Here is a 24,453-nt window from a genome sequence, read left to right on the forward strand (position 1 = left end):
CAGATGATGTTTAATGTGAGCAAGTGCAAGGTGATGCATGTGGGAAAAAAGAACCCGAATTATAGCTACGTCATGCAAGGTTCCACGTTAGGAGTTACGGACCAAGAAAGGGCTCTGGGTGTCGTCGTCGATAACACACTGAAACCTTCTGCTCAGTGTGCTGCTGCGGCTAAGAAAGCGAATAGAATGTTGGGTATTATTAGGAAAGGTATGGAAAACAGGTGTGAGGATGTTATAATGCCGTTGTATCGCTCCATGGTGCGACCGCACCTTGAGTATTGTGTTCAATTCTGGTCGCCGCATCTCAAGAAAGATATAGTAGAATTGGAAAAGGTGCAGCGAAGGGCGACTAAAATGATAGCGGGGATGGGATGACTTCCCTATGAAGAAAGACTAAGGAGGCTAGGGCTATACAGCTTGGAGAAGAGACGGCTGAGGGGAGACATGATAGAGGTATATAAAATAATGAGTGGAGTGGAACAGGTGGATGTGAAGCGTCTGTTCACGCTTTCCAAAAATACTAGGACTAGGGGGCATGCGATGAAACTACAGTGTAGTAAATTTAAAACAAATCGGAGAAAATTTTTCTTCACCCAACGTGTAATTAAACTCTGGAATTCGTTGCCGGAGAAAGTGGTGAAGGCGGTTAGCTTAGCAGAGTTTAAAAAGGGGTTGGACGGTTTCCTAAAGGACAAGTCCATAAACCGCTACTAAACGGACTTGGAAAAATCCAAAATTCCAGGAATAACATGTATAGAATGTTTGTACGTTTGGGAAGCTTGCCAGGTGCCCTTGGCCTGTATTGGCCGCTGTCGTGGACAGGATGCTGGGCTCGATGGACCCTTGGTCTTTTCCCAGTATGGCATTACTTATGTACTCCCCTCAGCCATCTTTTCTCCAAGCTGAAGAGCCCTAGCCGCTTTAGCCTTTCCTCGTAGGGAAGTCATCCCATCCCTTTATCATTTTCGTCGCCCTTCTCTGTAGCTTTTCTAATTCCACTATATCTTTTTTTTGAGATGCTGTGACCAGAATTGAACACAGTATTCAAGGTGCAGTTGCACCATAGACCAATACAAAGACATTATAACATCCTCATTTTTGTTTTCCATTCCTTTCCTAATAATACCTAACATTCTATTTCTTTCTTAGCCGCAGCCGTACACTGAGCAGAGGGTTTCAAAATATCATCAACGATGATTTCTAGATCTCTTTCCTGGTCTGTGACTCCTAACGTGAAAAAACCTTCCATTACATAACTATAATTTGGGTTCCTCTTTCCCACATTTATCACTTTACACTTGCTCACATTAAACATCTGCCATTTAGATGACCAGTCTCCCAGTCTCGTAAGGTACTCTTGTAATTTTTCACAATCCTCCCACGATTTAACAACAAATTTAATTACCTAACTAATTGCTCCCATCTCTAGATCATTTATAAATAAGTTAGAAAGCACTGGTCCCAGCACAGACCCCTGGGGAACCCCACTATCTGCCCTTCTACATTGAGAATACTGACCATTTAAGCCTACTCTTCTTTTTCCGTCTGTGTTGGAAGTTTACTTCTTATCAGCTTGTGTTTTAAATTTGGTGATGGCTGTATACAAATATCTATATACAAGAAACCCACAGACAGATGCAGCTACCTCCACAACTCCAGCTTCCATCCTTCACATACAAAAAGATCCATCATTTACAGCCAAGCCACAAGATACCACCGTATCTGCTCTGACCCAGGGGACAGAGACAGACACCTTAAAAGCCTGACTGAATCCTTCAAACAGAAAGGCTACAACCCCAAAATAATCTCCAAGAATATTGCCTCCTCCCTCAAAACACCCATGGAGAATCTGCTACAGTACAAGGAGAAAAAATCCACAGACAGAATTCCCTTTGTAGTGACATACAATCCAGAGCTGGAAAAACTGAGGAAAATCATAAGAGATCTACAACCTATACTCCAGGAGGATGAATTACTGAAAGAGATATTCCCATCCCCACCAGTGCTGGCCTTCCGACAGCCACCAAACTTAAAACACAAGCTGATCAGAAGTAAACTTCCAACACAGACGGAAAAAGAAAAGGGCACGTTTCCCTGTAACACAGCCAGCTGCAAACTATGCCAAAACATTTCACAAGACCCCACAGTCATTCACAAAGGAAAAATATTCAACATAAAGGACTATTTTACATGCTCATCTTCCAATGTGGTATATATCATTCAGTGTAAGAAATGTAACGAAGGATGCTATATTGGAGAAACAGGCCAGATGCTTAAGACAAGATTCAATCTGCACAGACATCACATGAAAATAGCAGGTGTCAGTCAGGCCCCCACCCCTGTGGGCCAACACTTTACAAGACCAGAACACTGCACCAATGATTTCACAGTAAGAATACTGAAAGGTAATTTTAAAACAATACAGGAACGTAAGACCTTTGAAATAAGAATGATTGAATATTTTGACACCCAACAACAGGACTTAATAAGGATCTGGGTTTTCTAACTCATTATAAAACATAAAGCTGTATTTCTCTGTTTATTACCCTCCTCTCACCTACCAACACCCATTCTGTTAGAATATCAATGAAATGCTTTGATGTCCCCCATGCATACCCCCACCCTTCCACTCTGTCAGACTGTCAAAGTAATGCTTTGATGTTTCTCTCATATATACTATCTGCTACCTCATTTGCTTAATTCCGATCTGAGGAAGAAGGGCAACCTTCGAAAGCTAATCAAGAAATGTATTAAGTTATGTCCAATAAAAAGGTATCATCTTATTTTCTTTTCCATGTTTTATTTTGTTTGATTTCTATTAATAACCTTTAAGAGTGGACTAACACTGCTACCACACCTCTTTACACCTTATAGAACGGGGAATGGGAGGAGCGAGAGTATCCAGAGCAGAGAATTAGTATTATAGGAAGAGACAGCCTCATTGGCAGACTTGATTAACATAGGGCCTCTTTTACAAAGCCGCTCTGCAGATTTCTCAGTGTGGCAAATGAGGAAGCCCATTCAGTTCCCATGGGCTTCCTCTCATTTGCTGCGTGGGAATTGCTAGGGCCATAGTGATTGACGAGGTTTGAAACACTGGAGGACAGAGTAGAAGAGTCAATAGCCTGAAGATTCCTGAATGTATTGGTGAAGATTGGATGGATCTTGGGGGGGGGCGGGGGAGGGTGTTTAAGTGAAAAAGTTATCAGATAATAGTCAGAGGGAAAGAGCTGAGATACAGAAACTGGAAAGTGAGCACTTTCAGAAGAAGATAAGATCAAGATTGTGGCCATTCTGGTGAGTTAGGGGTAGTGGAACACAGTTGAAGATTGAAAGAGGATGTTAAAGTGAGAAATGAGAAGCCCAAGAGTCAGAGGTATCATTAGCATGAATGTTAAAACTCCTAAGCTTTCAGTGGTTTATTCTGTAGTGCTACACCCAGATAGCATGAATGGATGATCGTTCTTTAGGTGATTTTTGTAAAGACATTTTTGAGATTTCTGATGCAGGTAAGGTGCTGAAACATGACTATGCCTTTTTTTAAAAATGCTACATTAAAAATTCCGCCAAAAAAACGAGATTACATAGTAACATAGTAAATGATGGCAGAAAAAGACCTGCATGGTCCATCCAGTCTGCCCAACAAGACAAACTCATATGTGCTACTTTTTGTGTATACCCTACTTTGATATGTACCTGTCCTCTTCAGGGCACAGACCGTATAAGTCTGCCCAGCACTATCCCCACCTCCCAACCACCAGCCCCGCCTCCCACCACTGGCTCTGGCACAGACCGTATAAGTCTGCCCAGCACTATCCCCACCTCCCAACCACCAGCCCCGCCTCCCACCACCGGTTCTGGCACAGACCGTATAAGTCTGCCCAGCACTATCCCCACCTCCCAACCACCAGTCCCGCTTCCCACCACCGGCTCTGGCACAGACCATATAAGTCTGCCCAGCACTATCCCCGCCTCCCACCACCGGCTCTGGCACAGACCGTATAAGTCTGCCCAGCACTATCCCCGCCTCCCAACCACCAGCCCCGCCTCCCACCACTGGCTCTGGCACAGACCATATAAGTCTGCCCAGCACTATCCCCGCCTCCCAACCACCAGCCCCGCCTCCCACCACCGGCTCTGGCACAGACCGTATAAGTCTGCCCAGCACTATCCCCACCTCCCAACCACCAGCCCCGCCTCCCACCACCGGTTCTGGCACAGACCGTATAAGTCTGCCCAGCACTATCCCCGCCTCCCAACCACCAGCCCCACCTCCCACCACCGGCTCTGGCACAGACTGTATAAGTCTGCCCAGCACTATCCCCGTCTCCCAACCACCAGCCCCACCTCCCACCACCGGTTCTGACACAGACCGTATAAGTCTGCCCAGCACTATCCTCGCCTCCCACCACCGGCTGGCTCTGCCACCCAATCTCGGCTAAGCTCCTTAGGATCCATTCCTTCTGAACAGGATTCCTTTATGTTTATCCCACGCGTGTTTGAATTCTGTTACCGTTTTCATTTCCACCACCTCCCGCGGGAGGGCATTCCAAGCATCCACTACTCTCTCCGTGAAAAAATACTTCCTGACATTTTTCTTGAGTCTGCCCCCCTTCAATCTCATTTCATGTCCTCTCGTTCTACTGTCTTCACTTCTTCTTTCTAATGCACAGACCTCTGCCCTGTGCTCCAAAAGCAGTATCTGAAAAGACTGCCAAATTATTGATATACTGTGATCGTTTAGAGGAGTATATAGGTGGCAATTTGAAGTAACAAATGTGGTGCTGCTGCACAAATTCCCTTCGTAGGATATTTTTTGCAACCCCTGACGCAGACGCTTGGACGCAAAAACACGGCTCGTGTTGGGTCTTTTCAATAAAGCCTACCTTTGTTCTGTTCCTAGAGGCCCGTTATAGTGGGTTCTACCATATATGACTTTGTAAGAGTCCTTTTGCCATCTACAAGCCAATCACTCTTGCAAATATTTTTCATTAATCTTGGCTTTACCTTACAGTTTACACCTACACTTTGGTTTTTCTTCTCTAGTCCTTAAGGGTCACCAATAGGTCAGGTTTTCAAGATATTCCTAATGAATATGCAAGAGAGATTTGCATGCCTATTGTCTCAGTTGCATGCAAATTGCTCTTATGTTTTCATTAGGAATACCCTGAAAACCTAATCCTTTGGAAGCCCTTGAGGGCTGACAATAAAGACCAAGGGTTTAGACCCTTTGTGAGTAGGTGTCATGTCAGACCTGATAGACCTACCACCCAGGAATGCTAAAAGATCATCCCGCACATTCCTTAATCTTCACTTCCCTAACTGTAAAGGTTTGAAATACAAACTAATGCATGCGTCTACCTTTTCATACTTGAGTACACAGCTATGGAACGCACTACCACGCAACCTAAAATCGAACTACAAACTTACCAACTTCCGCAAACTACTGAAGACCTATCTCTTTAATAAGGCTTACCAAAAAGATCAACAAACGTAAATACACACAACTCCTCCAAATACATTCAGAATTGTCTTATAATATCTGCTTGTTATATAACTATCATGTTTTATCACTATAATGCTACCAAGATCCTTCTGTAACACTAAATGACTATTTTCTAATCTATTCCTATATTCATGATATATTGTAAGCCACATTGAGCCTGCAAAGAGGTGGGAAAATGTGGGATACAAATGCAATAAATAAAATAAAAGGTAAAACACCTGCAAATGTTGAGAGATATGATTACTTTGTAGAATGGATGGTTATGTATTTTATTCAGGTTTTAACGTGCTGCGGTTACCTGGGTGATGATGCAGTGTCTTGGTTTTTGTCCTTTCCGGTAGGAAGGGGAAAACATTTTCTACTTGGCTGTGAATGATATTGAGGCCAATACAGAGCTGCTGATTGGTTACCTGGACAGTGACATGGAGGAAGCTGAAGAGGAGGAGGAAGTGGTGGTTGTGATCAAAGAAGAGAGTACGAAAGAAGTGCCTCAGCCTGCTGAGAAAGGTAAAGCAGTAAGATTACCATGTTGGGTCTGACAAATGGTAGTAACCGACAGCTCTTAATGAGATTGGCCCGACCTTGTCACCCACTGCCAGAAGGAGGAGGTAGAAATTGCCACACACCTGCCTGTCTAATGTGCTAATGGGCCTGTCTTCCAAATCCAGTGTCTTCTTGCTTTTCAGGCTCAAGGCACAAATATTGTCCAGCACACCCTCTGTGTAGCGGACTATATGGACATGGAGAAGAAGCATATGGTTTAAGCAAAAGGCTAGGGAAATATTGACCATCTCACCAGAGGCTGGAAATACTTGAGGATGCTAAGGAGTGGGAAGAAGAGGTGTATGAAAATGAGGGTATACCAGTAATTCACCTCAGGTGCTGTTTCTCTGGCTGCGTTGGCTCTGTAAGGAAGCTGCATGATATTTGAATTCTCTTTCCTTGCTACTGGTGGCTCCAGCTTTTCCTCAGCGCCTGCCACCACTGTTTTTCTGTCTCCTGTTCAGTGGCTTAGCCAGGGATTTTGAACAGGGGTTGCATCTCCCGCTGCATCTCTCCCTGCCTCTTACCTTAAAATCACCTCTATTCTTTGTCCGGGCAGTGATACTCATAGGCTGCCTGGGGTCTGCATCGGGGCTTCCTCTCTGAACCGTGCCACCCTTCAAAAAACAGGAAGTTGCATCAGAAGGGCGGGACGGTTTTACAGAGAAGCCCTGATGCAGGCCGAGGTAGCACGTGAGTGTCGCTGGCACTGCCCAGGTGAAGACTGGAGGTGATTTTAAGGGGGGGGGGAGAGGAAGGAACTCTGAGAGCCTTGTGGGGCCTGGAAGTGAAGGGAGAGATGCAGCATGAGGGAGAAAGGAGGGACTGACGGGCTGTGTTCGCAACACATACACCTTGACTGGATATGCCACTGCTCCTGTTGGAAGCAGTTCATCTGCTTTTATTTATTTATTTACTAGACTTTGAGCCCGTAAAAACGGGCTATTATAGGAAGGGGGGGTTGAAAGGCCCGCCCCCACCGCCGAGTTCGCCGCTGCCCCTCCCCCTCCGAGTTTGCGCCCCCATCACCGAGCCGTCACCACCCACCTTCGGCCGGGCCCTCGCTCCGCTATTGAAACAGCGAGGGTCCGGGAACGCAGCACTGAGCTCTGCTGAGCTGCCGACGTCGGCCTTCGTTCTTCTTCTCTGCCTGCAGCTGCCTGTCCCGCCCTTGTGTGACGTAACGTCGTCGAGGGCGGGACAGAGGCAGAGAAGAAGAAGGCAGGGCGATGTCGGCAGCTCAGCAGAGCTCAGTGCTGCGTTCCCGGACCCTCGCTGTTTCAATAGTGGAGCGAGGGCCCGACCGGGTAGAAGGTGGGTGGCGGCGGCGACTCGGGTGGGGGGAGCGTTAGACGGCGGTGTCCCTCCCTCAGCAATGCGCAGTACAGACCCTCTGTGTTCCGTCCCCCGTCATCACGTATTGACATGGGGGCGGGGCAGAGAAGGTCTCTACTGCACATTTGCGAGTGAGTACGGTCACTCGCCGTTTATATGTTTGATTGGGATTTATTAACTGCCATTATGAAGATGCTTTTGTCTTCTCTGAAGCTGTTCATGGTTTTCTTACACAGATACATTCAGCTCCAAACAGGACTACCCTTGTCTGTACTGCGAGTCCAGCTTCCCCAGCCAGGAGGTCCTTGCTGAGCACCTTCAGTCACTACACCAGAAACCCAGTGAACAAAAAGAATTCAAATGCAGGAGCTGTGGAAAGAAGTTTCCAGTAAAACAGGCTTTACAGAGACAGTATGTACCGATCAGCATGCTTTCTAGCCCAACATTGTACAATGAATGCCGTTCTGCTCTCCCTGGTGTGGTTTATGGCTCAGAATGGCACTGACACATGACAAAGCTGGCCATTCAGACCTACCTGTGGTGCACTGTGAAGCAGGTGGCTGAAGTTCAGGTCATTCATACTTAAACACTGCAAGCAGACTCATAGTAACATAGTAGATGATAGTAACATAAGAGGGGCATAATCGAAAGGCTGCGGCCATCTCCGGCGCCGCAAGCGGGCGGAGCCAACCGTATTTTCCAGAAAGATGGCCGGCCATCTTTTTCTTCGCTAATTCGGTTGGCCCCGGCCAAATATCAGAGTTCGCTGGGTTTGAGATGGCCGGCATCGGTTTTCGGCCATAATGGAAAATAATGCCAGCCATCTCAAACCCGGCGAAATGCAAGGCATTTGGTCATGGGAGGAGCCAGCATTTGTAGTGCACTGGCCCCCCTGACATGCCAGGACACCAACCGGGCACCCTAGGGGGCACTTCTAAAAATTAAAAAAAAAAAGAAAAATAGCTCCCAGGTGCATAGCTCCCTTCCCTTGGTTGTTTAGCCCCACAAATCCCCCCCCCCCCCCAAACCCACTCCCCACAACTCTACACCATTACCATAGCCCTAAGGGGTGAAGGGGGGCACCTAGATGTGGGTACAGTGGGTTTTGGGGATTTTTGGAGGGCTCAACATTTACCACCACAAGTGGGGGGGGGGGGGGGGGGGGAATGGACCTGGGTCCACCTGTCTGAAGTGCACTGCACCCACTAAAAACAGCTCCAAGGACTTGCATACTGCTATCAGGGAGCTGGGTATCACATTTGAGGCTGGCAAAAAAGTTTTTTTTTTTTTGTTTGGGTGGGAGGGGGTTGGTGACCACTGAGGGAGTAAGGGGAGGTCATCCCCGATTCCCTCCGATGGTCATCTGGTCAGTTGGCACACTTTTTTGAAGCTTGGTCGTGACAAAAAGGGACCAAGTAAAGCCGGTGAAATGCTCGTCAAGCCTGGCCTTTTTTTTTTTCCATTATCAGGCGAAGCCGGCCATCTCGTGAGCACACCCCCGTCCCGCCCTCGTCCTGCCTTCACTACCCTACTGACACGCCCCTTTGATGTTTCGCCGGCTCTGCAACGGAAAGCAGTTGAACCCGGCCAAAATCGGCTTTCGATAATACCGATTTTGCCGGGTTCAGGAGATCGCCGGCCATCTCCCGATTTGTGTTGAAAGATGGCTGGCGATCATGTTCGAAAATGAGCTGGATAGTAACATAGTAGATGACGGCAGAAAAAGACCTGCACGGTCCATCCAGTCTGCCCAAGAAGATAAACTCATATGTGCTACTTGTGAGAAGACATAATGAGAAGGAAACAAAGTTAAAATTTAACGTAAAGTTGAGTGGAGGAGTGGCCTAGTGGTTAGGGTGGTGGACTTTGGTCCTGGGGAACTGAGTTGGATTCCCACTTCAGGCACAGGCAGCTCCTTGTGACTCTGGGCAAGTCACTTAACCCTCCATTGCCCCATGTAAGCCGCATTGAGCCTGCCATGAGTGGGAAAGTGCAGGGTACAAATGTAACAAAAATAAAATAGATACTATTGGAGATTCTACATGGAATGTTGCTATTCCACTAGCAACATTCCACCATGTAGAAGGCTGCGCAAGCGTCTGTTTCTGTGAGTCTGAAGTCCTGCACGTACGTGCAGGACGTCAGACTCACAGGAGCAGAAGCCTGCGCGGCCACATTGGTGATCTGCAAGGGCCGACTTCTACATGGAATGTTGCCAGTGGAATAGCAACATTAACATTCCATCTAGAATCTCCAATAGTAGCAACATTCCATTTAGAATCATTCCTATGTGTCCTTCTACCCTTATCCTTATTGGTCCTGTCTGTCTGTCCTGATTTAGATTGTAAGCTCTTTTGAGCAGGGACTGTCTTTTCTTCGTGTTCAATTGTGAAGCGCTGCGTACGACTGGTAGCGCTATAGAAATGATTTATAGTAGTAGAAGCCTGCCGTTGCAGATCAGCCACGCGGCCGCGCAGGCTTCTGTTTCTGTGAGTCTGACGTCCTGCACGTATGTGCAGGACGTCAGACTCACAGAAACAGAAGCCTGCGCGGCCGCGTGGCTGATCTGCAAGGGCAGGCTTCTACATGGAATGCTGCTAGCGGAATAGCAACATTAACATTCCATCTAGAATCTCCAATAGTAGCAACATTCCATTTAGAATCATTCCTATGTGTCCTTCTACCCTTATCCCTTATTGGTCCTGTCTATCTGTCCTGATTTAGATTGTAAGCTCTTTTGAGCAGGGACTGTCTTTTCTTCATGTTCAATTGTGAAGCGCTGCGTACGACTGGTAGCGCTGTAGAAATGATTTGTAGTAGTAGTAGTATTTAACAAATCACCAATTATTCATAGTGAGGCATTATTTTATTTATTCTGTTCATTGTCTATGCAACCAACTAGCCTGTTGGCAATGGCCACTGTTTTACGACATTGAATTCATTGAATATGATCTTTCTCCTATGTATCACAGTGATCACTTTTGTTACTTAAGAGTAGTTTTTGTAAAGGGTTGCATAATTTGTGCAGCAGGTATGCAAATAGGTTACTCTACTTATTTTTTTTTTAAAGGGAAAGTATGTGCATACCCATCCCTCTTTCGAGATAGTTTACAGCAAGCATAGAAAAAACTGGCTCAACAGACATGTAGATTCTGTAAGAAAGAGCTGGAGGTGGACACTCATCTCAATGCTGGCTGCGAAGTGCTGATGATGAAGTGGTATGTCTCACCAATTGGAAATTTTGCAAATACTACAGTGGAAGTGCTGGGATTGTGACGCTAAGAAAATTATGGAGAATGAAGAGGCTGTGATCACATGGGACATCCCCCATTCTGGCTGAGAAAAAGCTGGATGCTAGGAAACTGGATATAGTGGTGAAACTCTGTTGCCCGTCTCGTCTTCCGCCAGGGTCGCTTTACTCATACTACCCCTCTCCTCAAGACCCTTCACTGGCTCCCTATCCGTTTTCGCATCCTGTTCAAACTTCTTCTACTAACCTATAAATGTACTCACTCTGCTGGTCCCCAGTATCTCTCCACACTCGTCCTTCCCTACACCCCTTCCCGTGCACTCCGCTCCATGGATAAATCCTTCTTATCTGTTCCCTTCTCCACTACTGCCAACTCCAGACTTCACGCCTTCTGTCTCGCTGCACCCTACGCCTGGAATAAACTTCCTGAGCCCCTACGTCTTGCCCCATCCTTGGCCACCTTTAAATCTAGACTGAAAGCCCACCTCTTTAACATTGCTTTTGACTCGTAACCACTTGTAACCACTCGCCTCCACCTACCCTCCTCGCCTCCTTCCTGTACACATTAATTGATTTGATTTGCTTACTTTATTTCTTGTCTATTAGATTGGAAGCTCTTTGAGCAGGGACTGTCTTTCTTCTATGTTTGTGCAGCGCTGCGTATGCCTTGTAGCACTATAGAAATGCTAAATAGTAGTAGTAGTAACCAGAGCTAATATTGTGATGTCATAATGCCTCAGTCCACCAATAAGAGCCAACCTCATCAGTGATGTCACAATGGCTTGATTGTCCTATACTTGGCTCACTTTTATTACATAGCTCTTTGAGCAGGGACTGTCTTTCTTCTATGTTTGTGCAGCGCTGCGTATGCCTTGTAGCGCTATAGAAATGCTAAATAGTAATAGTAGTAGTAGTAGTAGAAACACCAGAGCAGCATTGAGGTGTCGGTGCCAAGCAATTGCTCTGTGAATCAAGTGAAGAGAGAGAAAAGATTTTCAAGTACTAAGAAATGCAGCCCGAGACCAAGATGTGGCAGAAAGATACAGAAATATCCCCCTTTTTGGGGTGCTATAAGCTTGATTAAAAAGAGCTTCCAAACGTAACATGTATAGGCAACTTATCCAGGTACATCTTATGCTCTCTTTGGCACAATGCAAGTACTATGACGAACATAAGCAGTAAATTTGAGAGACAGTAGATTAATTTTGTTCAATTCATAAGAATTCTCACTTTAAAATATGTTTCACAGAAAGGTTCCCATGTTGGTGTAGCCAAGTAGTTAACAGGCTGAGAACCGGGCACAGTGGGGTGTTGAAATGCTGCCGATGCCCTTGTATGATCAAGCAAGTCACTTGGGAGAGATACCGGTGCCAGAAATGGTATTCAAAACTGACGAGTCAGAGAAACTGAATGAAATCTCTATAATGACGCAATTTGACAAATTGAAGAGTAGCAAACCGCCTGGACCAGATAGTATTCATCCTAGAGTACTGATAGAACTGAAAAATGAGCTTGCAGAACTATTGTTAGTAATATGTAATTTATCCTTAAAATCAAGTATTTTACCAGAAGATTGGAGGGTGGCCAATGTAATGCTGATTTTTAAAAAAGGTTTCATTGGTGATCTGGGAAATTATAGGCCAGTGAGCCTGAAGTCGGTGACGGGCAAAATGTTATAAAAATGGAAGTGGTGCAAAGAAAAGCTACGAGGATGGTATGGGATTTACGTTCCAAGACGTATGAAGAGAGGCTTGCTGACCTGAACATGTACACCCTGGAGGAAAGGAGGAACAGGGGTGATATGATACAGACGTTCAAATATTTGAAAGGTATTAATCCGCAAACGAATCTTTTCCGGAGATGGGAAGGCGGTAGAACGAGAGGACATTAAATGAGATTGAAGGGAGGCAGACTCAGGAAAGATATCAGGAAGTATTTTTTCACGGAGAGGGTGGTGGACGCTTGGAATGCCCTCCCACGGGAGGTGGTGGAGATGAAAACGGTAACGGAGTTCAAACATGCGTGGGATATGCATAGAGGAATCCTGTGCAGAAGGAATGGATCCTCAGAAGCTTAGCTGAAATTGGGTGGCGGAGCAGTTGGGGGGAAGAGGGGTTGGTGGTTGGGAGGCGAGGATAGGGGAGGGCAGACTTATACGGTCTGTACCAGAGCCGGTGATGGGAGGCGGGACTGGTGGTTGGGAGGCGGGAAATACTGCTGGGCAGACTTATATGGTCTGTGCCCTGAAAAGGACAGGTACAAATTCAAGGTAAGGTATACACATATGAGTTTGTCTTGGGCAGACTGGATGGACCATGCAGGTCTTTTTCTGCCGTCATCTACTATGTTACTATGGTAGAGACTAAGAACAAAATGACAGAGCATATTCAAAATCATGGATTAATGAGACAAAGCCAACATGGATTTAGTGAAGGGAAAGCTTGCTTCACCAATCCATTACATTTCTTTGAAGGGGTGAACAAACATGTGGATAAAGGTGAGCTCTAGCATGACTTTGTTATGACCAGAGCTGATGGCGGAAGGTGCTATTCTAGCAGGACACACTGCAGATGTAGTGTTAGCTAATGGATACACAGAGACTGTACCCATCGCTCGAGTATACCACATTGGGATACCAAGCCTGGATACAGAGAAGTAGGAATAATGAAGCACATGCTGGAACCAATGCTGTGTGGAACCGACATGGGTCCAATGAACATTTCTATAGCGCTGCCAGACATACGCAGGTACTTTTTCTGTCCCTAGAGGGCTCACAATCTGAGTTTTTGTAGTTAGAGTACTTTTCTATATCGGAAGTAACTCTTAACAGAAGGTGAATTATTAGAGGAAATGGATGAGGATGAATGTGACACTTTCAGACTTCTTTTCGAAAGAGAAGGGCGCCCATCTTTCGACACAAATTGGGAGATGGGCGTCCTCTTAGGGTGGCCCAAATCGGCATAATCGAAAGCCGATTTTGGGCATCCCCAACTGCTTTCTGTCGTGGGGATGACCAAAGTTCCCGGGGACATGTCGGAGGCGTAGCGAAGGCGGGACTTGGGTGTACCTAACACATGGGCGTCCTCGACCCATAATGGAAAAAAGGGCGTCCCTGACGAGGACTTGGCCGACTTGGTCCCTTTTTTCTTACGACCAAGCCTCAAAAAGGTGCCCGAACTGACCAGATGACCACCGGAGGGAATCGGGGATGACCTCCCCTTACTCCCCCAATGGTCACTAACCCCCTCCCACCCTCAAAAAAACAACTTTAAAAATATTTTGTACCAGCCTCTGTGCCAGCCTCAAATGTCATACTCAGGTCCCTTGCAGCAGTATGCAGGTCCCTGGAGCAGTTTTAGTGGGTGCAGTGCACTTCAGGCAGGCGGACCCAGGCCCTCCCCCCCCCCCCATCTGTTACACTTGTGGTGGTAAATGTGAGCCCTTCAAAACCCACCAGAAACCCACTGTACCCACATGTAGGTGCCCCCCTTCACCCCTTAGGACTATAGTAGTGGTGTACAGTTGTGGGGAGTGGGTTTGGGGGGGCTTGGGGGGCTCTGTACACAAGGTAAGGGAGGTATGCACTTGGGAGCAATTTGTGAAGTCCACTGCAGTGCCCCCTAGGGTGCCCGGTTGGTGTTCTGGCATGTCAGGGGGACCAATGCACTACGAATGCTGGTTCCTCCCACGACCAAATAGCTTAGATTTGGTCATTTCTGAGATGGGCGTCCTCGGTTTCCATTATCGCTGCAAATCAGAAACGACCAAGTCTAAGGACGACCATCTCTAAGGTCGATCTAAATTTCAGGATTTGGGCGTCCCCGACCGTATTATCAAAACGAAAGATGGACGCCCAGGAAAAGTTGGGCGTCCCTTTCGATTATGCCCCTCTTTGTAATCTAGAAATTTAACTATAGGTATTGTCCAAGTTCTCTTGTTAATGTAAAATCTGCTTCGAACCTAAATAAGGAGAATGCGGATTATAAGGATCATTATAATGCAATATTTGTAATGTAATGTAGTTTGTGTTTTGTGCCAGATTTCAGGTTCACACATAAAGGTTTCTGCAATTTGAAGGTTATCAATAGAAATCAAACAAAAGAAAATAAGATGATACCTTTTTTATTGGACATAACTTAATACATTTCTTGATTAGCTTTCGAAGGTTGCCCTTCTTCGTCAGATCGGAAATAAGCAAATGTGCTAGCTGACAGTGTATATAAGTGAAAACATTCAAGCATTACTATGACAGTCTGACAGGGTGGGAGGAGGGGGGTGGGTAGGAAGTATGCATGGGGCCATCAAAGCATATCATTGATATTCTAACAGGATGGGTGTGGATAGGTGACAGGTGGGGTGATCAACAGAGACATACAGCTTTATGGTTTATAATGGGCTAGGAACCCAAGATCCTTGTTAAGTCCTTTCTGTTGGGTGTTAAAATATTCAATCATTCTGACTTCAAAGGTCTTACGAAATAAGATGATACATTTTTTATTGGACATAACTTAATACATTTCTTGATTAGCTTTCCAAGGTTGCCCTTCTTCCTCAGATCGGAAATAAGCAAATGTGCTAGCTGACAGTGTATATAAGTGAAAACATTCAAGCATTACTATGACAGTCTGACAGGGTGGGAGGATGGGGTGGGTCGGAGGTATGCATGGGGACATCAAAGCATATCATTGATATTCTAACAGGATGGGTGTGGATAGGTGAGGTGAGGGGAGGGTGATCAACAGAGAAATCCCCATGCATACCTCCTACCCACCCCCATCCTCCCACCCTGTCAGACTGTCATAGTAATGCTTGAATGTTTTCACTTATATACACTGTCAGCTAGCACATTTGCTTATTTCCGATCTGAGGAAGAAGGGCAACCTTCTAAAGCTAATCAAGAAATGTATTAAGTTATGTCCAATAACAAAGGTATCATCTTATTTTCTTTTCCATGTTTTATTTTGTTTGATTTCTATAGATTCTACATGGAATGTTGCTATTCCACTAGCAACATTCCATGTAGAAGTCGGCCCTTGTAGATCACCAATGTGGCCGCGCAGGCTTCTGCTTCTGTGAGTCTGACGTCCTGCACGACGTCAGACTCACAGAAACAGAAGCCTGCGCAGCCTTCTACATGGAATGTTGCTAGTGGAATAGCAACATTCCATGGAGAACCTCCAATAGTAGCAACATTCCATGTAGAATCTCCAACAGTATCTATTTTATTTTTGTTACATTTGTACCCCGCACTTTCCCACTCATGGCAGGCTCAATGTGGCTTACATGGGGCAATGGAGGGTTAAGTGACTTGCCCAGAGTCACAAGGAGCTGCCTGTGTCTGAAGTGGGAATCGAACTCAGATCCTCAGTTCCCCAGGACCACAAAGTCCAGCACCCTAACCACTAGGCCACTCCGCCACTGTTGCTACTATTTCAGATTCTACATTCCACTAGCAACATTCCATGTAGAAGTCGGCCCTTGCAGATCACCAATGTGGCCGCGCAGGCTTCTGCTTCTGTGAGTCTGACGTCCTGCACATACGTGCAGGACGTCAGACTCACAGAAACAGAAGCCTGCGCAGCCTTCTACATGGAATGTTGCTAGTGGAATAGCAACATTCCCTGTAGAATCTCCAATAGTAGCAACATTCCATGTAGAATGTCCAATAGTAGCAACATTCCATGTAGAATCTCCAATAGTAGCAACATTCCATGTAGAATCTCCAATGGTATCTATTTTACTGTCATAGTAATGCTTGAATGTTTTCACTTATATACACTGTCAGCTAGCACATTTGCTTATTTCCGATCTGAGGAAGAAGGGCAACCTTCGAAAGCTAATCAAGAAATGTATTAAGTTATGTCCAATAAAAAAGGTATCATCTTATTTTCTTTTCCATGTTTTATTTTGTTTGATTTCTATTGTTAACCTTAAGAGACGGCTGAGGGGAGATATGATAGAAGTGTATAAAATAATGAGTGGAATGGATCGGGTGGATGTGAAGCGACTGTTCACGCTATCCAAAAATACTAGGACTAGAGGGCATGAGTTGAAGCTACAGTGTGGTAAATTTAAAACGAATCGGAGAAAATTTTTCTTCACCCAACGTGTAATTAGACTCTGGAATTCATTGCCGGAGAACGTGGTACGGGCGGTTAGCTTGACGGAGTTTAAAAAGGGGTTAGATAGATTCCTAAAGGACAAGTCCATAGACCGCTATTAAATGGACTGGAAAAATTCCTCATTTTTAGGTATAACTTGTCTGGAATGTTTTTACGTTTGGGGAGCGTGCCAGGTGCCCTTGACCTGGATTGGCCACTGTCGGTGACAGGATGCTGGGCTAGATGGACCTTTGGTCTTTCCCAGTATGGCACTACTTATGTACTTATGTACTTATGTAAGTGGACTAACACGGCTACCACACCTCTCTAATTAGGACAGAGAAACAGGACAAATAAGGGATAAGGACAAAGGGTAGCAAGATTCCGGAATCCCAAAGAGTAGCAAGATTCCGGAACACAAATAATAGCAAGATTCCGGAATCCCAAAGACTACTACTACTTATCATTTCTATAGCGCTGCTAGATGTACGCAGCGCTGTACACTTGAACATGAAGAGACAGTCCCTGCTCGACAGAGCTTACAATCTAATTAGGACAGAAGGGCAACCTTCGAAAGCTAATCAAGAAATGTATTAAGTTATGTCCAATAAAAAAGGTATCATCTTATTTTCTTTTCCATGTTTTATTTTGTTTGATTTCTATTGATAACCTTAAGAGTGGACTAACACGGCTACCACACTCCTCTGCAATTTGAAGAAAACATCATGAATTATGCAAATCATTTCTTTAGCAAGTCTGAAGTATACAAGTTGTCCTGATTGATAAACTTGGAGGGATATTTTGTGGAAAACAGAAAAATTGCACATACTCAGAGATGCAGAAATTGGCACTGTGGGAGTTTTGCCCTGTTGTTACATCTGGCTGATGATGTTATCAGTGTTACACTTCAAGGAGACTCTTTTTATTTTGTGTGTGTGTTTTCTGTTCCCCTCCCTCTTCCCCCCAGTGTACTTGGAGCAGCAGTCCAGGGGATTTCATGCTTCACACCAACGGTCTCTAATTGTTCTCATACCTCACGCCATAGGAGCCGACTCTGTGGGTGCTTGAGCACCCCAATATTGAGAACATTCCTTGTATGTGGCCACGGAAGTGTTATTTCCACTGGGCTTAGCACCCCTAATAATTTTGAAAAGTTGGCTCCTATGCCTTACGCTACCATTATCACCTGGAAAGGTGATATTAGTGGTATACAAGAATTGAGTGATTTGATTTGATCTCCAGGAGCTATCGGTGTTCTGTTTGCAATACCTCCTTCAACTCTGAGTCGAGGTTCTGTGTTCACGTTACTCAATTCCTGCTCTCCGCCTTCTGACTCCTCTTTGCGTGCCTGCTTTCAACTTATAGTGTGATTTTAGTTTCAGGTTCTCATCAGTGCAGGGGCGTATCTGCGTGGGGCCACAGGGGTCCTGGGCCCCCGCAGATTTCGCCCTGGACCCCCCCTACTGCCGCCGTGGGTACCTTTGCTGGCGGGGGACCCCAACCCCCACCAGCCGAGGTCCGCTTCGTCCTGCCGCTGCGAGGTTTTTTAAGTTCGTCGGGATTCGTCCTCCGTCACTCTGTGCTGCTGTTCAAAGAAGCTGCTAGCTGAATGCAGTTTTCGGACTGAGTCTGACGTCGCTGCTGCACGTTGTACATGAGTCTGACGTCCTGCACGTACAACGTGCAGCAGCGACGTCAGACTCAGTCCGAAACTGCATTCAGCTAGCAGCTTCTTTGAACAGCAGCACAGAGTGATGGAGGACGAATCCCGATGAAGAACTTAAAAAACCTCACAGCGGCAGGAGGAAGCGGACCTCGGCTGGTGGGGGTTGGGGTCCCCCACCAGCAAAGGTACCCACGGCGGTGGGGGGGGGGGGGTCGGAAATGGCGGCGGCGGGGGGGGCTATAATGTGCCCCCTCACTCTGGCTTCGGCCCCCGCTACCGCCGACTTTCAGATACGCCCCTGCATCAGTGTATATAAATTTTAAAAATTATGAACTTTGCAGCCTAGCAGCTTGACCGTTCGCTCATTTCTGGACTTCTGGTTCAGAGCTTACTGAGGTCACACTGTAAGCATCCTGGCCTTTCATTTTCTTCTTCCTGAGGTGGAATGCTGAACAAAAGTGAAACCCGTTCTGCTTGCTTTGCTTTAGGTAATGCTTAGGTGACCTTGGATCCCTTGCTGAGCAGCTTATGTCCCGAACGTTAACGGTTAGGCATGGTCCACTCCCCCTTTCTAAATCTTTCTCTCTCTCCCCATGCCTTCTCTTTTAGTTTTGAGCAACACAGAGAGGCATGCTGGGAGGATACCCGCTTAGGCAAAGCCGACAGCTGTGGGAAGAGGTTCAAGAGCAAAGATGCCCTGAAGAAACACAAGGAGAACATTCACTCTGGTAAGAAGCAAGTGAGGACTGGGAATCTTATGGGTGTTATGCCACAGCAGTGTCCTGGCAAGATGCTGCCTGAGGCAGTGCTGAGATGCCCCTCGGGGCCAAGTACTGGCATCTCCCCCCTTTCTTCTTCCACCCTGATTTTTGCCTTCTTTTTATGCTTCTTTAAAAAGCCAACGGTGGCAGTGATTCCCCTTTTCTCTACTGCGGCTGCCTCTGAGGAAACAGGAAGTTACATCAGAGAGATGGTCGCAGTAAAGGGACGAGGTGGGTGCTGGCAGCACGGCAGCTATGGTAATCTTGCTTCCGCCAGCTTTAAAAAAATGTAATAAGAAGGTAAAATCAGGGACGGGCTGGAGAAAAGAAGGGGGAGATGCCGCTCCTGAAAGAATGCTGCCTGAAGCCCCCGCCTCAGGTGGCCTAATAGTCGGGCCGCCCCTGGTCCAGGGGCCAGTGCAGAGAGCCACATATTAAAGCCGTGTGCTGATGGCTGAGTGCACAGTTTCTAATAGAAGCTTTTTTGCCCACTGATGCGCTAAGCTAGTAATTAGGGAGGCCTGCCAGACACATGCACAGAAGTTTCTGCAGTGAGTGCACTGTGTGTACAGCTGAGTAAAATGAAATGTCTGTGCATGTGTGGAATGTTATTCTAAGGGTAAATATCAGCCTTGTGAAAACTTCTTGCACATAAAAATTTTGCAAAGGCCATGAATGCAGAACAACATTCCTGTTTATGTGTAGATACAATCTATTTTCTGTTTGTCCTGAGTGCAGAACCATCACCTTCCATTCTGGAAAGGGGATGGGACTTGATATACTGCCTTTCTGTGGTTACAATCATAGCAGTTTGCACATTACATACAGGTACTTATTTTGTACCTGGGGCAATGGAGGGTTAAGTGACTTTCCCCACAGTCACAAGGAGCTGCAGTGAGAATCGAGTCCAGTTCCCCAGAATCAAGAGTCCGCTGCACTAACCACTAGGCTACTCCTCCATTAGCAACATTCCATGTAGAAGTCGACCCTTGCAGATCACCAATGCGGCTGCGCAGGCTTCTGTTTCTGTGAGTCTGACGTCCTGCACATATGTGCAGGACGTCAGACTCACAGAAACAGAAGCCTGTGTGGTCGCGTTTACATATATTCAGGTACTTATTTTGTACCAGGGGCAATGGAGGGTTAAGTGACCTTGCCCAGAGTCACAAGGAGCTGCAGTGGGAATATGAACACAGTTCCCCGAGTTCTCGTGCCACAGCACTAACCACTAGGCTATGCCTCCAATCCTCCATTCTGTTTAAGTTGTGGGCAGTTATGCTCTGAGCAAAAAAGAAAAAAAATGTAATTAAATCCTCTGAGTTTTAGCATATTTCTCAGCACTGGAGCCTTATTACCACTCATTGTAATATACTGTGTGTCAGAGTTCTACATGGGGGAATTCATACAGTGTTGTTCCTGCATGAAACACTTCTCTGCAATGTGTGGCCATGAAACTGTGCACAGATACCTCACTAACGGCCTGCTTCTGCCTGTGCTAGCTTTCTGCATTGACCACTCAGTCATCAGAGTGTGTTTTTCAGTGGAAGGATTAAGTTGCAAGTTAAGGCTTCTCAGCTGGTTCTGGGTGAATAATTGAAAATGTAAACCATGCATCTGCTTCTCATTTCTCTGCTTTTGAAAAGTCTGACTTCCCTGCAGTAAATAAGAAATACGTGTTTCATTGACTTTTAACTGCCACATGACATTGCTATCTTGATGAATTTATTTGTAATTTAGCTCCAGTTTGTAGACTGGCAACTTTTACTCCGTATTGTCAGAATATAATTATCCCAGTTAAAGCTTTAAAAAGCCTCTCTAATCTGTTCTCTCGTTTATTTCTTGAAATTATTGCATTTATACCCCACATTTTCCCACCTATTGGTAGTTTCAGTGTGGCTTACATATTGGAGGCAGTTTGGTGCGATGGGGAAGTTCCTTTAGAATAATCTGTTTACGAGTAGTTCAGATCGTGTTTATTTCAGATGTTGGTCTGTTTGCTGTTGGACTAAGTGTTGTCTTCTCGTAGGAGTGATTTTTGTCCTTTCAGTTGTTTTCTGAATACGAGAGAAACTGCACTGGCTTCCACTCAAAGAACGCGTCACTTTTAAAGTATGCACATTAGTCCACAAAATCATTCACGGCGAAGCCCCAGCTTACATGTCTGAGTTAATAGACTTACCACCCAGAAACGCCAAAAGATCATCCCGAACCTTCCTCAACCTCCACTTCCCCAATTGCAAGGGCTTGAAATACAAGACGCTACACGCGTCAACCTTTTCTCACATGAGCATGCAGTTTTGGAATACACTGCCGCGCAACATAAGAACGATCCATGAGCAAGCTTCCTTCCGCAAATCACTGAAGACCCATTTTTTTGAAAAAATTTACGGAAAGAGCCAAAACACATAAAGTCCACACTTACTGTTCATTAATGCATCATACATCCACTTCTGAACTCTCATCCCCCGTAATCTCACATCACTCATACCTTTTCTCACAGAAATATGTATACCATATGTCTTTTGCATTATGATCGCCCTTTAAGCTCCCATTGTCTCCTTCCATCGTTTCAATGTTTGTGTTCCTTTGTTACTTTCCTTAACGACACTTCGATTGTCTCGCATTACTCTGCACAATGTAATCCATAACCAATTTGTAACAACTGTATTCCCATCATTCATCTCATATTGTAAGCCACACTGAACCCGCAAAAAGGTGGGAAAATGTGGGATACAAATGCAATAAATAAATAAATAGTTGTTTATGGATTTTATGTTTTTCGTTATGGAGTTCCAGATTTTGGTGCAGACGTAGGAGGTGGTTTTGTATTTCATTCCTTGACATTTGGGGACGTGACGGGTTAGGTAGGATCTCGCGCTCTTTGTTGCATTGCATAGTGAGTGGTAGGGCAGTTAGGTCAGACATGTAGGCTGGGGTGAGGCCAGCGATTATTTTAAAGGCCAAGGTACAGATCTTAAATGAAATGCACGATTTAATGCGTAGGCAGTGTAGGTTTTGGAGCAGAGCTGTTGCACTTTCAAATCGATTTTTGCCATAGATATGTCTTGCGCAGTTTGTAACTTTTTCAAGGTCTGTTCCTTGCATCCTGTGTAGATTCCATTACAGTAATCTGCGTGTGCAAGGACCATGATTTGGACAAGGGAGCGAAACATTTCTCGTGGAAAGTAGGTTTTTTTTTACGTGTTTTAGTTTCGACATTGTCTGAAACATTTTCTTTGTAGTGTTTGTGACCTGTTTGTCGAAGGATAGTTCACGATCTATGATGATTCCTATAATTTTGTCCTGATTGTAGCTTGAATTTCTGAGGTGGTGGAGAGGAAAACGGTAATGGAATTCAAGCATGCGTGGGATAAACATAAAGGAATCCTGTTCCGAGGGAATGGATCTTCAGAAGCTTAGCTGAGATTAGGTGGCAGAGCCGGTGGTGGGAGGCGGGGCTGGTGGTTGGGAGGCGAGGATAGTGCTGGGCAGACTTATACAGTCTGTGCCAGAGCCAGTGGTGGGAAGCGGGGCTGGTGGTTGGGAGGCAGGGATAGTGCTTATACAGTCTGTGCCCTGAAGAGCATAGGTACAAATCAAGGTAAGGTATACACAAAAAGTAGCACATATGAGTTTATCTTGTTGGGCAGACTGGATGGACCGTGCAGGTCTTTTTCTGCCGTCATCTACTATGTTACTATAGCATGTTACTTTAATTCCTTACTGGAATCAAGTAGTGACTTGCACGGGAATGGGGTTCACGGGAATCCTGTGGGGATGGAAGCCATTCCTGCAGGATTCTCGTGGGAACAGAAACACTGAGTACCAAGTTCCTTGAGTGCTGTCTCCTCCTCCTCCTCCTCCTCCTCCTCCTTGCTTTAACAACACAGATGCGGAAAGGGTCCATTAAGGAGGTGGTAGAGACACAAATAGTGACGGAATTCAAAAACGCACAGGGTGAACACAGAGAATCTCGTATTAGAAAATGGAAGTTATAAAAAACCTAAACTTAAATGGCTGATGTGTGTGGATGTGTTAAGTAACGCTTAGATGGTGACTCCGACTGTGATGAACTAGGGCCGATACCGGGCAGACTTTTGTATAGTCTGTCTCTTATATATGGCAATCTGGTTTATGATGTGCTGGAAAGGGTTTAGACAGCAACTTTAGTGGCTGGAGCATGAGGACAGTGCTGGACAGGTTTTTACGGTCTGTTTCCCGCAAATGAGAAGACAGGCTGGAGTGGGCTTCAGCGACAACGCCAGCAGTTGGAACATAAGGATAGGGCCAGGCGAACTTCTATGGTCTATGTTCCAGAAACGCCAAAGAAAGACCATAATCAAGTATATAATATCATGTTCATTGTTGATTTAATTATGAATTGATAATAAAACATAGAAAAGAAAGTAAGATGATACCTTAATACATTTTTTGATTAGTTTTTGAAGGTAGCCCTTCTTCATCAGATCAGAAATAAGCAAATGTTGATAAATCATAGTATATATATAAGTGAAACATCAAATCATGTCAGTGACACTCATAGGATGAGGATGGGGTGGGTTAGGTGAGAGACAGGGAGATATGTATGGTGGTTAGAGGGTGACAAAGCAGTAGAATTTTATCGCTGTTGTGACCTTTTGCGGCAGTCTTGCGAGATTACCACTGCAGGTCATGGCAGCCATTTAAGAGAAGAGCCAGCATGGGCAGGAGTGACTGGGGATCACTCCTGGCTCGTCTACATCCTTAGACTGCCAGGGATTTTAAGATAGGCCTGGGGGGGTGGGGGGGGGGGGGGGAAAGAGAGGCAACTCTTTTTCGGAGGAGAGGGAGGGAGACACAGGACAAAGGAGAAATTTTCAGTGTCCACCAAAAACTCTGTTTCAACCAAAACCATGGCTGTAGCTTTTCAACCAAAACCAGGCAGAAAGGATTTTGGGCCAGTTTTGACACTGTAGCTGACATTCGGTCAGCCTCTAAATTTGATCCAACGATTTCTCAAAGTGCGAGTTCAAGGCCTTGACCGCTGCTGAAGTAAGTTCGGTGACTAATGAGTCTGTGATAGGGGGCTGTGCAGTCAGTCGCGTTTGCCATTTTCTCCTCCTCTGCTTTGTCTCTTTTTCTCTGCAGTTTAATGATGAATCTGTCCATAAAAATAACCCAAGTAGTAATTACTATTATGCGCTTCAGTGGAGGAGTGGGCTTCTTAGCATTTAGCATGTGCTAGGCTTTGGTAAAAGGGCCCCCCGTAGTCTTTTATGAACACCACTATATCAGATTTGAAATACACTTTC

General features: G+C 45.6%; 1 protein-coding gene across 1 annotated transcript in view; it reads left to right on the plus strand.

Moving 5' to 3' along the window:
• Positions 1-24,453, plus strand: part of LOC115459459 (PR domain zinc finger protein 5-like) — a 255,896-nt gene that overhangs the window by 50,069 nt on the left and 181,374 nt on the right. Inside the window, exons 4-6 of the mRNA XM_030189281.1 lie at positions 5,848-6,013; positions 7,621-7,795; positions 19,011-19,129. Of these exons, the coding sequence (XP_030045141.1) occupies positions 5,848-6,013; positions 7,621-7,795; positions 19,011-19,129 (460 nt within the window). The remainder of the gene's footprint in view (positions 1-5,847; positions 6,014-7,620; positions 7,796-19,010; positions 19,130-24,453) is intronic.

Source organism: Microcaecilia unicolor, unplaced genomic scaffold (genome assembly GCF_901765095.1).
Source record: "Microcaecilia unicolor unplaced genomic scaffold, aMicUni1.1, whole genome shotgun sequence".
In the NCBI taxonomy this organism is placed as follows: domain Eukaryota; kingdom Metazoa; phylum Chordata; class Amphibia; order Gymnophiona; family Siphonopidae; genus Microcaecilia; species Microcaecilia unicolor.